Source organism: Asterias amurensis, chromosome 11, assembly GCF_032118995.1.
Source record: "Asterias amurensis chromosome 11, ASM3211899v1".
Taxonomy (NCBI): Eukaryota; Metazoa; Echinodermata; class Asteroidea; order Forcipulatida; family Asteriidae; genus Asterias; species Asterias amurensis.
Genome location: NC_092658.1, coordinates 12260821 through 12276122, shown reverse-complemented (window position 1 = coordinate 12276122; position 15302 = coordinate 12260821). Strand labels below are relative to the sequence as shown.

The 15302-nt window shown below is 37.4% G+C and overlaps 1 protein-coding gene across 4 annotated transcripts in view; it reads right to left on the bottom strand.

Moving 5' to 3' along the window:
* Positions 1–223: 223 nt before the first annotated feature.
* LOC139943777 (protein HID1-like) overlaps positions 224–15302 on the bottom strand; it is a 28865-nt gene continuing 13786 nt past the window's right edge. For 3 of the 4 annotated variants that reach the window (XM_071940572.1, XM_071940574.1, XM_071940575.1), the window contains 8 exons: positions 14545–14623; positions 13871–14035; positions 12517–12744; positions 12175–12284; positions 11710–11919; positions 11148–11239; positions 10315–10473; positions 224–8331 (listed from right to left, as the gene is read on the bottom strand). In XM_071940572.1, coding sequence (XP_071796673.1) covers positions 8259–8331; positions 10315–10473; positions 11148–11239; positions 11710–11919; positions 12175–12284; positions 12517–12744; positions 13871–14035; positions 14545–14623 — 1116 coding nt within the window. In that variant the 3' untranslated portion in view covers positions 224–8258. The remainder of the gene's footprint in view (positions 8332–10314; positions 10474–11147; positions 11240–11709; positions 11920–12174; positions 12285–12516; positions 12745–13870; positions 14036–14544; positions 14624–15302) is intronic. The other variant, XM_071940573.1, reaches the window with a different exon arrangement.

Sequence of the window (15302 nt, the reverse complement as noted above, 5' to 3'; positions counted from 1 at the left end):
CTGCATTATTCTTCCTCTGCGTGGAAACCGCTCCAGAGTTTCAGGTGATATCTAAAAACGTACCACCTAATTAAAAAAAATGTTTACCGTATACACACACATGTATATCTATTGTGTATAGGATTAAAACGACGAAACGGTTCCATAAACCAAAGGTATACTTCGTCTTTAAAGCAACTTCCATGCAAATGTTAAAAATCAACCTCACACAGAAGACGCAGAATCTGTTGCAAGTTTTTAATTACCATTTACTGACCAACATATTATATACATATTCCACAAACTGTGCTGCTTTGGCCAATCACTGATTAAAAATATCTGCAGGCTTGGATGCATTTTTACACTTGTATCCAATAACGGTTTCAGTTATTAACCACACAAGAGTTTCAGTCAAGCTGTTGTCAAACCATTACTATGGGGCCCAATTGCACAGAGCTGCTTAGGAACAAAAAGGAAGAAAATCATGCTTACCAGAATGAGGTCACCATGCACTTGTACACTTTGTGACTGGTATACTGCTAATTTCTGCTAAGCAGGAAATTGCTTAGCAATATCTTCTGCATTTGCAGCTCTATGAAATTGAGTCCTGGTTACAATGTAAAAATGCCCAACATTCAAATATACATGTGCTTAAAAGCTAAAGTCATTTTAACATTTAATTATATGTTAATATATGCAGCCAGGTAAAGCCAAAACCTTCTTTGGTTGTTTCTTATTATTCCTTATTTTTTACAGCTTATAACAGAAGTTTTTTTTTATCAGTAATCTACCTGCAGTTTCAAGGGTTGGTACAAGTTTATACTAATAGAATAATTCCAACTTATTTGGACTTATTTTGACACAAGGCGGCAGCAGACCCTGGTACAATGACCTCGGCCCAATTTCAAAAAATCCGTTAGCACAAAAAACTTGCTTAGCACAAAAAATTTGGCTTAACAAAAATAGATCACAAGTCAGAACACAATACAGTTACCATTGCTGCAACTGGTACTCCGGTCATTTCTTACTAATAGCCAAGATTTTCTGCTTTAAGAAATTGGGCACTGATTAGTCAAAAGTTACTGCTTAAATTTGAATTCGAATAATAAACCAGAAGGTAAATTGACTAGGTGAATTTTAAATGATTTGGGCGTGAACAAAGAACAATTCACTTGAGCAGGATTGGAACCACCAACCTTCGGATTGATGTGCCAGTGTTTACAAACTGATCAATCAAACCCTATGTTGGCAGAAACCCCGAACAAAGATACAGACAAAATAGGGAGACTGCCTATATAGGAAAAGATAGCTCAGTTGGTAGAGCACCAGCACATTAATCCGTAAGCCATAGGTTCAAAGCCTGCTCTAGTCATTTTTTCCTACAATAATAACAACAATTGTGGCTTCTTATATAGCGCACATGTCCGTCACTCAATGACGCTCCTGGCGCTGTAACACACCTACCTGCAAGATTTGAGCCTGTGCTTTTGAATTTTGAGACCTAATCATGATAGCACCATGTAATGTTTTTACAAGGTGCTTTGGCGCAATATGCTGCCGAATTCCTCAGAAATTTGAATTCCTCAGAATGTATGTGTTTTTCAGTTTTCTACGGCACCGTTTTGAAAAGAAACAGAAAATCAGTCACATGCATGCTATGATAACTTCTGCCGAATTCAATCAAACTGAAGCATGAACTTCTGACTAAGTAAGTCCTTGTTCCAAACACTATTTAAATCTAACTCTAAAATTGGTTTATTGATTAGAATCAATGATCCTAAATCAATTAAAACTTGCATTTATTTTAGGGGAACTATCCCCCGAGATTGTGCAGACATTCTCCTCTCAAAGTGAACAATTGTATCAGCCCTTTTTTTCATATTTCCATAATGCTCTTTTTAAAGTTTATTTGTGGAACATCACCCAAAAAGTACAGTATACCGTCTTTACAACAGGAATGTTGAAAATATAATCTTCTTCTACCAACACTTACCCCTACCCTCTATTCCAGACTAAATATTTCTTAAATCTTAACAAATGTATTAATACTTTTTCTTTGCATTAAGTGCAAATGAATATATTCATAAAATATTTAACAAACAATAAATAAGAATTAAAATAAGCTCGAGACAAAAAAGAAAGAAATAAAGAAACCTAACTACACTCTACTATGCAAACGTAAACCTGTATACAGAAAACTATATTCATAAGAAAAACATGATATTTAATTGCCTCAAAATTACTGTAACTTGAAAATGTATAACACCCCCCCCCCCCAAATATCGGTTGAATAGCACTCTGCATTAGAGCAAAAAAATACCGATGCTCAGTACCCAGATCTCAGACTAATGTCAAATTTCACTAATTTATTTACCTGTAAAAGTCCAATCCCACTCATGTAAATTTTACTTTTTTTAACCCCAAACCAAGAAATTTTAGAAGAAATTTGTGAAAGCAAAAGGAGCATACTTTAGAGGGCAAAGCATTGCCAAGTACCCTGTTTTAAAAACAACAACAAACGCTGATGATTAGTATAAACTCACACATTTTTTGATGTGCGCAAAAAGCTACTCGGTGCATATTTCTTCTAAGTGCGTGATGAATTTCATTTGAAGTTTTTAGCACAGATATAAGAAATCTCCGGATTTTGTTTTTAAATCTGACCTTTTTCTGCCAGTTAAACAGACACAATGGTTCCACACTCTTCCACGAAGCTGTTGACATACTGTGATGAAATCAGAGTACTAAGGACTATATTAATGGCATTGAATTATGAAGATGACCTTGTTTTTAGGAAAAAAAAAACACTACTTTGTATTGTTCGTCACCAAAGTTTGTTTCGTGTTCACTTTTGCATGAAGTATAAACCAGGGCTATACAAAGTCTTGTGGTGTTAAGTCCGATTCATACTTCCAGTGAATGCGAATGCTTTGAAAATTTTGACGTTAAAAACAAGAGTCGAGTACATCTCAACTTTTACAAAACATTTGCAGCGCAAACAGAGCAGTGATGCCAAATTTGTTTCGCTCGAAGCTTTCACAGGAAGTGTGAACTGGGCTTTACTTTATAGAGATAAATACATAATACCAGCAATAAGAGTAACATCAGGGTTCAATTACCGCGGAATTCTGTGCTTGCAGCGCCCTGTATTAAAAGCACACAGGCTATAGGCACAGAATTTCGCAGAAAGCAGAGCCATGAAATTAGTCCCTGGACCCAGTAGCTTATATATACATGAACAATTCACTGCATTAATATTTTGCAAGAAGCACAGCAGAGATTCACAGCAAATGGGAGCGGCAAAACCAGATACAGTTACAGGTGGATGGCTTACATAGCGTCTTCATAACTTATACATCTATTATGCAATCAACACCACAGCCTTGGCCAGGTTCTGTTTGCCTGTTTGAAGCCCAGCACCAAAAGCGCCCACTTACAAAACGTCTGCCAGAGCTGAGGCCAGAGGCAAAACTGAATTTGTGGTTTCAAGAGATGGCCAAAGAATCATACACTTTACCAGTTAATTAGTTATTGCACAATAAATTGATTTGTACAAAGCCAATATTCAAGACTTTTTATACTACTTTCTTTGAAGACACCAACAAAACTTCTTTTTTAAATTTGAAAATAAAAGAAATCCTATTCCCCATTTGTTTCCTTCAGTTTAGACCAAAATTGCATCATGACGCCTTTCAAGCCACCATAAAGAATTGTTCATACTTTCCTGAGAATGCAAACACCAAAGTTCGCCATCACAACAATAGAACAATAGCACAACTGAAAACATCAGCATCACATAACGTTACTTTGCATTTACATTCAAGTTCATGTGAAATACAAACAGCATTGGAATTAAATACGGAGGGGGGCGGGGCCATGCATACATACAGCATTGTACAGACTACAATTTACAAAGCAGTATTTTACAACCGGGTTTACCACTAAATATACAGGACCTGTCAGCAAGTACCATACTCAAACAAAACATATTTTAGAAATTTGCAAGGAAACCTAGTCTAAAAAATAATTATCAAAAGTTTATTTTTTTGTCATTTTATAAATTTGCCCGGTTTCTAACTTCTTTTCGCCTTAATCAGAAATGTATCATAAAACTTCCAAATACTGTACTTCAATCAATGAACAATTTTTGAGAGGTAAATAATTGAACAAAATTCAAGTAAGAAAAGTCAGCATTTTTTGGCAGAAATCCTCTTGTTTTTACACAATTAAAACTGCATTTCAATGGTTTTGTTTTTTCTGGGACTGGGAGTTTTAATTTTTTTTATGAAAAACAAGGAAAATTGAATCCAAGTAGGGGATACATTTCATTTTCTTCCGCCCTTTTAAAGTTGTTTTGTATCTTTAGACCCCCTTGCATTGGCCGCTATCTTTTAAGAAAAGTGCTCCCAAGACAAGCTGTGTTGGCTGATAGTCAAGCGTAGCAACCCTAACTTGCATGCACATTTTGATTTTTTTGTCATAAAAAATGGCGGTCAATGAAGTCATGTGCAGTCCATCTATTCTAAATAAACAAGACTGTGCTGGAAATAATCTACATTTAATTTTTTTCTTGGTGGGTTCAACAACAAATCATGCTGTTCACAACGTCACATAAATCTACTCTTAAAAAGCACATTTACAAAATGGCTGTCATGACACTACATGTCATGATTGTAATATGCAAATGAGGTTGTGACCTCATTAGCACAGGTTTGTTTGTAATAGGACAAAATATTTTAAGTTTTTCCCGTTCTTTCTGGATCCTTCCCTTAATCCTTCTCGCCTCTCTTTTTCTATAAATGGATATGTATTTGTTTGTACTTGTTTTATGCCTCTGAAGAAGGTCCAGTTTGGATCGAAAGCCACTGCCATCTACCCTACTGATACTATTTTAATTTATAATATTGTTGTAAGGGTATCAGCCATCACATGACAATGGCCATTCAAGGTGGGGCTACAAGAAAAAGGGGGCAGGCAACAGCCAAAAAAAAAAATTCACAAAATTAGGTTGTTGGTATTGCAGGTTTTGCAAATGGACACAATAAAAAAAGTGCACGGACCCACAAAAGTGCATCCATGTCGTTCCTTCACAACTTCCAGATACTGACCCAACAGTTTTGAAACCTTCAAGTTCGACCCCTATGGTTTGTATAATCAATCTAACCAATGAAACTGAGGCCTGTCTCACAAGGAACCGGGTATTCTTTTTACAGAGTAAGGACGCCCTCACTTCGCTTTTGTGTAAAAAAACAAAAGGGGCGTCCAATCCTTCAATTAACCAGGTCAATAAACATACATGCTTGAACTATCTACATGTACATATACCAAGTATAGCGAGACAATACAGTGCATTGTGGGTCATGGGAAGGGGAACACTTCTTACACACAATACACAAAGCAGAATAGCGTACACTTAGGGAGGGAAGCGGGCAATACAGAATCCTACATACAAATAAATTAATAAATGAATTACTTAACAAGCTCAAACTCGCTGGATCTCAAAGAGATGCACGTCAGTATCATACCATATCGGTGGGTCCAGATTCCTTTAGAGTAAGCGGCAGCAGGAGTGGTGAGAAGTAATTTCAAGAGTTTTAAAAATTGAACAAATTTCTCCTAATGAAGGATAGAAATTAGTTCATCCACAAGATTATGATTATTAATAAACACAATATTTACTGGTAGTAAAGACAGACATTTGGCCCAACAAACCTGTGCCCAATTTCATAGAGCTGCTTCAGCACAAAAAGCAGCTAAGCACAACAAAAAATATACTTACAAGAATAAGGTTACCAGCCAAACTACCATGTCACATGTACAACTTGTGGCTGGTGTCCTGTTTATTTCTCCTTAGCAGACAATTGTTAAGCGTTTTTTCTACTTAAGCAGCTCTATGAAATTGGGCCCTGTAGCTTCAGGCAGGTTTTCCAAGCAGGGCCCAATTTCATAAAGCTGCGTAAGCAGAAAATATTGCTTCACAATTGCCTGCTAAGCAGAAATTAACAGGATACCAGTCACAAACTGTACTTGTGACATGACAATTGAGGCTGGTAACATTATTCTGGTAAGCATAATTTTGTTGAGCTTAGCTACTTTTTGTGCTTCAGCAGCTCTTTGAAATTGGATCCCAGACCAAATTTTAAAGAACTGCTTAAGCAGTAAACATTGCTTTGACATTTGTTTTGCTCGGCAAAAAGACACAGGATACCAGTCATAAAGGTATGTGTGGAATGCTATTTTAGCTGGTAAACTCACTCTGCTTAAGCAGCTCTATGAAATTGGGCTGAAATTATTATAAAAGAAAACTGCTGTAACACCTTGTTTAGAATGTCCAATACAATATACAAACAAACAAATAAATAAAATAATATTAATACACTTAAGTTATTAAAAAAAATCATCCAATATTGAAGAACACTCTGAAAATCTGTTATCAGAAAGCTATTTATATCTTTCTTGTCAAATATTTTCCACTGCCCAATTCCACACTAAATTATTAAAATATCATTAATTATTAGAATGTTTCATTTGCCACGCTCATTCAGTACTACTCTCTACTATTGGCAAACAAAATTGTGACAAAAGATTTCTGGTCAAATAATGATTTTTTTGTTTTACAACAACAAACAAATTAGTTTTGTTCCCCAAATTGCAGCTGTTAAACCCGCAGAAGTACGACCAAAATGATGGGGATTTGATATGATACTTATTTGCATTCACATGTCAATTTTTTTTATTTTTTTTTAACACAAATGAGTGAAGCTCCAAGAAATTGCACTCGGGATAGAAACTCAAAGACAAAAACAAAATTTGCTCTTAAAAGCACCTTCAGAATAAAAAATGCACCAATCTCCAAATCCACATTGGAACACCTTTAATTTGGAAAATAAAAACCCACTGAAGGTAAATCAGTGGTTTTTTTCAGACAACTTCAGACAGGAGGCAACCGTTGAAAAAAAAATATCAACACTAGTTTTTTTGTCATAGCTTTTCAGGAAAATTTAATTTTGTTTTCTCAAGGTCTCACTTTAATAATTTTTCTTCTGAAAATTTTGTGAGGCTTTAAATATAATGAAAAATGTTGGCTGAATTTCACCTGTGTCCATTCCATCGCCATTATCATTTATGAAGTTTGTCTTTAAAGGGATAGGGCCTATTTATTCTGTATACCAGTGATACATACAGGCTGCAGAACAGCCAGTGTCCAGTTTATTCTTCAAACCTCCTACTTTCAGACCATTCACTCTCATCCACTATTATGGGTTTGAAAGATGGTAAGTTATGCCGTCTTGCAATACAATATTATACAATATCACAGTCAACCCTTCTACAATCATCCAATTCAAGTTTTGAGTGATAGCTTAACCATGCCATCCTGCAATATGATACCATGGTGAATGCATCACAGTATCACAGTCCACAGTTAAAGGAACATGTTGCCTTGTATCGGTCGAGTTAGTCTTTGAAAGGCGTTTGTAACCGCTTGTTATAAAATTCATATGGTTATAAAGATGTTGTAAGTGGAAGAATACAATGATCTACACAAATATACCTCAAAATTGCCTGGTTTTCCTTTTACCTCGTCGACTTACATGGTCGGCCATCCCATACTCCCGGACTACGACCGTGTTGTAGTTTGCAAAGTTAAAGGAAAACCAGGCAGTTTCGAGGTAAACTTGTGTGGATTATTGTATTCTACTTTTACAACATCTTACCAACCATATGCATTTTATAACAAACGGTTACAAAAGCTTTTTATAGACCAACTCGTCTGATCCAAGGCAACGTGTTCCTTTAACCCTCCTACTATCTGACCATGCATGCGTACACAGTGATGTCTGTGTACAACTGTTACATGATTCAAAATGACCAGTCACTCTGCTGGAAATATTACCAAGTGTAACATTTCACAGTCAACCCTCCTACTGTCCGACCATTCAATATACTCCACTGTGGTTTTGAATGATACTATGCCAGCCAGCAATATGATAATTATCATGTGGTGAATGCAGCTAAGTCCACAGTCAACCCTCCTACTACCTGACCATGCGTACAGAGTAACTTATGTAAACAAGTGGGTCCAAATACACCACACTGGAAAACGTTACCCAGTGTAGTTTGATTTACTATAAACTAAACCAAAAATTGTTTGCACTTTTTGAATGTTGAGATAGATTTTATTTAGGTTGTTGTTGTCCATCAAAGTCGAGAGCAACTAATACTATATGTGATTATGGTCACAAGTTGAGAAAAATAAATAGCGGTGTGAGATTTCTGTTCTAGCTGTCCTTTATCCGTTGGACCTCAAAGAGCTTGACGCCAGTGTCATACCAAATAGGTGGCTCCACATTCCTAAAGGTTACAATCAGTCAAATAAAAATAAAACAAACAATATCACAACACAGTTTCGGTTTAAAATAAAATAAAAAACAAACAAACAAAAACAAACAAACAGACAACAACATGCCGTGAATATCTTCAAGGGGTTAGAATGTATCTCAAGAACTGACAAAAAATACAAACATTTTTACTGGCTTTACTGGGGCTTTACTGGGGATCCACACGACCACATGGCCTGTGGCCCATCATTTTTACCGCACACTGCATGACTATTATATTGTTTTACAAAACAAGTTTCCAAAACTCGACATTATTATTTTTGTTCTTCTAGATTCTGTATACATGTTTCTATTGTACTGTATTGTATTGTAACATAATAACAGTTTTTATTTTCGCATAAAGGCTCTTGCATTGCGGTCTTGTGTTATTGTTATTAATATTATGTGAACAAGCACTAAGACAAACTTTATCTATTTTGTATGATTGCAAGCTAAATATCAGATTCTAAGCCAACACGATTTGTTTTTATTCATGATAGTAAACGGCAGGGCATTGATATTTGATTGAAAAAATACATTACAACATTGACAATTTGTCCGGTCGTGAGTTTACTGACGCAAAGCTTAAATCACTGGCCTGGGAACGGTGGTTCAGCGTAAATTGTTTGCCTAGATTGGGCAAAAAAGATGCTTCTGCTGCCTCTATTAAGTTTAAGATCTGCCAGGAGAACTATTATTTCACATAGGGGCACAAGGACGAGTTTGATGAGAGGGTATGTTGAAAGAAACGGATCAAAAGATTGTCGTCTGTCGTCCTTCTATAGTCTGTAAAGAAATTACAATGTTAAAGGGACTGGACACTATTGGCAACAATAATAATAATTGTGGCTTCTGATATAGCGCACATGTCTGTCACCCAGTGAAGCTCCTGGTGCTGTAACATACAGTATTGCCTGCCAGATGTTGGACTATGTTTGAATTATGAGACCTAATTCTGATAGCACCATGTAATGTTTTGACAAGGTGCTGTGGCGCAATTTGCTGCCGATCGAAAACTAAAAACACTTGGTAATGAGCAATGGAGGGTTGCTGATAGTATAAAAAAAACTGAGAAACGGCTCCCTCTGAAGTAACTTAGTTTTTGAAAAAGAAGTTATTTCTCACTAAAATATTTGAATTGAATTCGACATGGATGTTTTTTTTTCCATTATTCCCTCGCAACTTCGACGACCATTTGAGATCAAATTTTCACAGGTACATTTTGTACACCAAGTGATTACACTGGTCTTTGTCCAGTGCCTTTAAACTCTAAACATTGAGATTTTTTTTAGATACCAAAAATTTCTGATATGCCGTGTTGACCAAATTCACCCGACGCCATCAGCTAGGATAATTCTTAGTCATTTTGAAACTAGTATTTGACCAGCGACTACTAAATCAGAATTCATAAACCTAATAGACCCCTTGCCTAAGGGTCACACTCTCAAGAAGGGCCCACACTGAGGCTAAAAAGCGCTCACTCACAGACCAAAAAGCGGCCAAAGAAGGCAAATCATTGGACTCGGCTGTTCTGACCTCCGCAACCCTGTTGCATGATGCATAATGTCTATTGCTCGTTTTGATGTAATTAGTTTCCCTTCAGAAACAGCTGAAAGGTAATCAACACATAAAAAGACAATCCAACCAACATGGAGCATTAAGAGGAAGCTCAATTAAAGAAGTCCGAAGTTTGGCCACAAACACTTTCAAAGTATACATCCTTTTCGGTGAGTTGGTGTGTTTACATTGATGTACTTGAGTCATTAAATTTAATAGAAGAGCAGTTAATCTGCCTGGGGCAGTCAGCAACCCTACCGCTTGAGACCACTGTTTGGAAAAAAAGGAATTACACGGACTTAACAGGTGTGAATTGCAAAAGGAAAAGGATGTGTTATTTTGGCCTCTTTCTTTAATAGAGCATTCCCGTAATGAGAAATGAGTGAATAAAAGTTCATACCTGAGGTAGATGACACCCCACATGTAGGTACGGAACCATAGAGTGGTACCACTGTTAGCCTGGTACTTTCGGATCAGTATAGGGTGAGGAACTGGCAGGAGACCGACTAAGGTACCATGCTGAAGGAACTTTAAGATCTCTGTCTCATCGGTCAAACCCCTGAAAACATACACAAAGATGGCATCACTTGAATGATGTCCCTCCTAACAACTGACATGGTTTGGTTGTATAGTCATTTGTTAAGGTGGTGAAAAAGTATTTGATCAAAGACAAATAGTCTTGTTCACAGCATGCACAGCTTTATACAGTGCTTGACACAAACTTGTGAACGGGTAAAAACAGTAGTACATGCCTCGAAATAACCAAAAGCACCCACAGCAACTGCTGCGGTGCCCTGTGCTTTTGCTGTGGTGCCCTTTGCAAAGTTCCAATACAAATTTAAATTGTCCTCATAGAGTGCCCTCATAGAACCGTTAAGCACAGAATAAAATGGGCCATAAGCGCAGAATTCCATGGTAAGTACATCCATGAGGTTGGGCTGGGATGTCTTAACTACTAAAAGTTTTAGCAATTTTTAACAAAAAAATTCCATGGGGAAGACCCATGCAATCAGATAGGAACTGAAAACCCAACCCATATGGTGACCCTGGTGGGTTTAAAACCGGGGTCCAAGAGTTGGAAAGCAAGGAAACATACCACTGCACCAACCGGAATGCCCATCGAGACGGCCATTATGAATCCCATAATTAGTGGATGCTACAAACAATTTAAATGCCGAGTCATGTTAATATAAAGAGTTAATGAAAAAACCAAGATACTGAGAAGGGACTTACTTGTCGATGCAGATCTTCTCAACTTGTGGAACCAAAACCTGAAGAAGACGCATGATGGTCTGTAAAGGTAACTTCTGCTTCCAGGATTGAACCTAAAAAGTCACAGATAAAACACTCCATTGAATGATTTATGTTTATGTTTTGACTAACTTCGTTCATCACAGATCCCCTGTAATATACCTGTGTCTTTAAGTAAGACACTTAACCATGATGCTTGGTCCTTTGGACTGGACAAAAAACGTGTGGTCCCGTGTGTTGTGTAACGCACGTAAAAGAAACCAGTGCACTTATCAAAAATTGAAGAAGTTCGCCCTGGTGTTCCTGGTTTGATTAGGAGCATAATGCGCTACAACACCTTTTAAAACATAACATGGTGCCACATGTATGTAAAAGGAGTAGGTCTCATTAGTCAAATGTAACGTAGTACCACATACCTTGCAGGAACGTACTGAATGTTCACGCGGCTTTTGACGGAACCAACTATTATTATTATTATTATTATTATTATTATTATTATTATTATTATTATTATTATTATTATTATTATTATTATTATTATTACCCATTCAGAGGAAGGCCTCCAGTCTCCACTAGTGCTGCTTGGTGTATTGCTAGACACTGAGGATGTCCTCTGCATTGCAATCATTCTGTGCTCAGTGGCTTCAGGCTGCGACCCTAGAGGTACCGCCTGAGAACCAATCAGACCACTGTCAACTACTTTCTTATCTTCAGGAACGATGCTCTCAGTATCACTGGTTCCTTGGGATGTTGCCTGCGGGAGGAAGAAGATAAAAGTGTTCTTATTTCTTGAAGACTAATGCAATCCAATTTGAATAGTTAACCCATCTCTTTTCCTTTATCCAACTTTGCTGGTTTGGCCACATAGTGATAATGAATACAACAGAAAGTGCATCCTACTCGAAACAGTGACTGGAAAAGTTTGTCAATAACAGTTGTAGTTACTGGTGTAACTTTATTTCTCATATCACGCGACCACCAAAAACTCAAAGTAGTCATTTTCACTCACTGCAGAGGGTCCAGCAGCACTTTCTGATTTTTCAGCAGCGTCTGCAGCAGCTTGGGCCAGCACTTCACCAGATGGTGTGACTTTAGATGTCTCGGTCATTGTACCCAATCCTGTAGAAAATAGACAGGTCACAATAGAGAGGTCACCACAAAATATCATTGCAATGCATACAACTGTATTGAGAGGGCCTACCCGTGTGTATTAACTTTGTTTTCACACAAACGATTACACTTAATGTTATATCCTCAAGTAGTTTCTTGGACGATCCATTTCGTTCGAGGAAACTTTCCATGCGGAAACAACAGCGAAACTGATAATGATACTGTAAGGAATCTTATGTACCTGGAGTAGCAAGAAGAGAGGCTTTGAGAGTCCCTGGCTCTGCATCAACTGGAGGTAATGCCCCCTCCATGGTGGTAGGCACAGCGTCGTCTGTGGGTGGTGCTGGGGTTGTCTTGCGCCCTCGCTTGGCCAGAGCTTTGGTGATGGAGGCCTGGTCGCAGGGTAAGTTGGCCAACTGGTGGAATACATTGCGTTTACGGATGATAGTGTAAACGAGATTGGAGTTTCCTGATAACAGAAGGACAGAAAGATTACCTCACACATAAAGGAAAGAATTATCATCTGCGACTGTTAAACAAAGTAGACATCAAATTCATATATCAATGTTTCATCACAATGACTTGGAAAAATAAAGAAGGGATTTCTTTAAAGGCAAAGTATGCCTGTGGTGTTTTGAGCCATTCAATTCTTATAATCCTATATAAATGTTGCTGTATACAATAAAACTAATATGTAAAAACGTTCATTTTAAAAGGTGGTCGTGTTTTTGAGATACAAAAAATATTGCCTCAAAATCCCTAGCGAATATGTCCAGGCATGGAAGAATAATCTGTAATAACGATAATACTCTGTTCTAATAGCGCTTTATCACACCCCTAGGGACATAACAAAGCGCTCAGTTTTAGTTCCTGCAAGGTATGTGGAGCTCTACGTATTGAAGTATGAGACCTATTCCTTTATAGCACCAATGTTTACAAGGTGCTGTGGCGCAATATGCAGCCGATCATCAGACCAGGAACACGAGGGCAAACCGCTTCTCTTTACGATAAGTGCACTGGGTTCTTTAACATGCATTTCACAAAACACGAGACCAATGGCCGAGAGGAATATACAATCTGAGAATCATTACCTCTCAGACTCAAATTGTGGGGGATAAAAACTAATACCTTTTTACATAACCGCATTACTTTGAAGTAAAATGTTTCTTGAATTGCTTTATAATATCGAAAGCTGCTCTAGGCTGTTAACCATCTAGTTTCTTATGTTTGTAACTCCCTCTCCTGACGATGACTAGAGGAAGCTAGTGGAAACGTTGAGACCAATTTAAGAACTGACTCAGCAGTAGTACAGTTAATCACGTTCCTATAAGCTAAAGTAGTAGTCCCAGCCTATTTGCTATACCATCCGCCCGGGTAATAGTTAAAAAGCAGGACAGTTCTTTTCAGAACTGCGAAGTCTCCTGAACCCCCGAACATCTACTCCGGGGTAGTAGAATAAAGCAAGACAGTTCTCTAAGAACAAACTCTACCTGGCAAGTACATACACACATGGTGTTACCGCAAACCAAATATACATTGATACCTCACCATGCAATGCCTCAAACCCTATATCCCTCTGCGAAGTTTCTTCTTACCATCAAACTGATACTGGATGATGTTGTTAAAGACCTCCAGAAGGAAGAAGACGAGGTGATGGTTTGCCGGATTAGAGAAGAGGAACCAAGGTGTTGAGAAGGCTTCCAGGAGATGAAGAAGCTTGTTAGATGAAACCATCGACAGACTCTTCAGGTATGGAGATACTGTGGAGAAAAAAAAGAGATAACGATTTGTTATTAATAAATACTTCGGACAGATATGTCACGTGGCAATGTCATATCGTTAAAAAATATCACAGGGAACAATTTAGTCCAGCGATTTTGGGTATACAGCAAAATATTTAGACCAAACATTTGTTTGTGTGTACACTGAATGCTGATATTGAGTGGCAAATGGTGATTATTGAGTTGCAACCAGAACACTTTATGAAGCATTTTACCTAGTCAAAAGAGGGGGCTATCAGATGATTGCACGGAGCGTGCAAATTTTACAGGCCAATTTAAGTTGTGATATTGCATTTTTGGCTTGCTGCACAAATTTACAGTTTGCATGCGACAGTTTGAATTTAACTGTGAAAGTTTGAAACACATGGATTTACCTGGCAAGTCTGCTGCCTCCATGTGTCCTTCGAAAGGCTCACATAAAATATGTATTACATTCAATAGTGAAGCACAATGCACAGTAAAAAAAAAAAATTCCCGGATTATCTTACCATTGACAACTATCGTGAGTAGGCAGTCATACAGGGGAGCCAGTCTCTGGTGCCCAGAAGTGATTATTTTATGGAATACCTGAAATTTAAACAAATATGATTAAGAAATGGTATCCTTGGTAGAACCATAAAAATTACTTGTTAAGAAGCATGGGTCATCCTAGTACACAGGACATACAGCTTAATGTCCCATCCAAAGAACAATGCAATTATGAAGGAACGATGAAGGCTGCGCTCACCATATGACTGTGAGAAAACCCAAGGTTGGACGATGAGGTTATAATAATATTAATAATAAAAAAACATTTAGATAGCGCCAAATCCATTAAAAATGCTCCCAGGCGCTTCACAACAAGAACATTTTAACCACAAAAACAAAATAATTAAAAGGTCCAAAATTCAGATCCATAAAATATGATCATAAAACAATAAAGATACATGTACAAGTAAATAGATGAATATATAATCAATCAAACACATAAACATGACAGACATGCCAACCTCTGGGATCACAAAAATGTATTCTGAAACCCCCAAACCTGTATTTTTTGTTAACAAATATTTGTGTCAATAAAATAAAATTGAGTTAAAAAAAGGGCACGACGGCCAACGAGGAGAAAATTGTACTTTTGCGGTGGCGATGCTCAAAACCATTTTTTTTTTGCAAACCCGTAACTGCGTATTTTTTTTTACAAAAACCTGTACGAAATACGGGAAAAATATACTAGTTGGCATGTCTGTTATGGGTAGCTGACCTT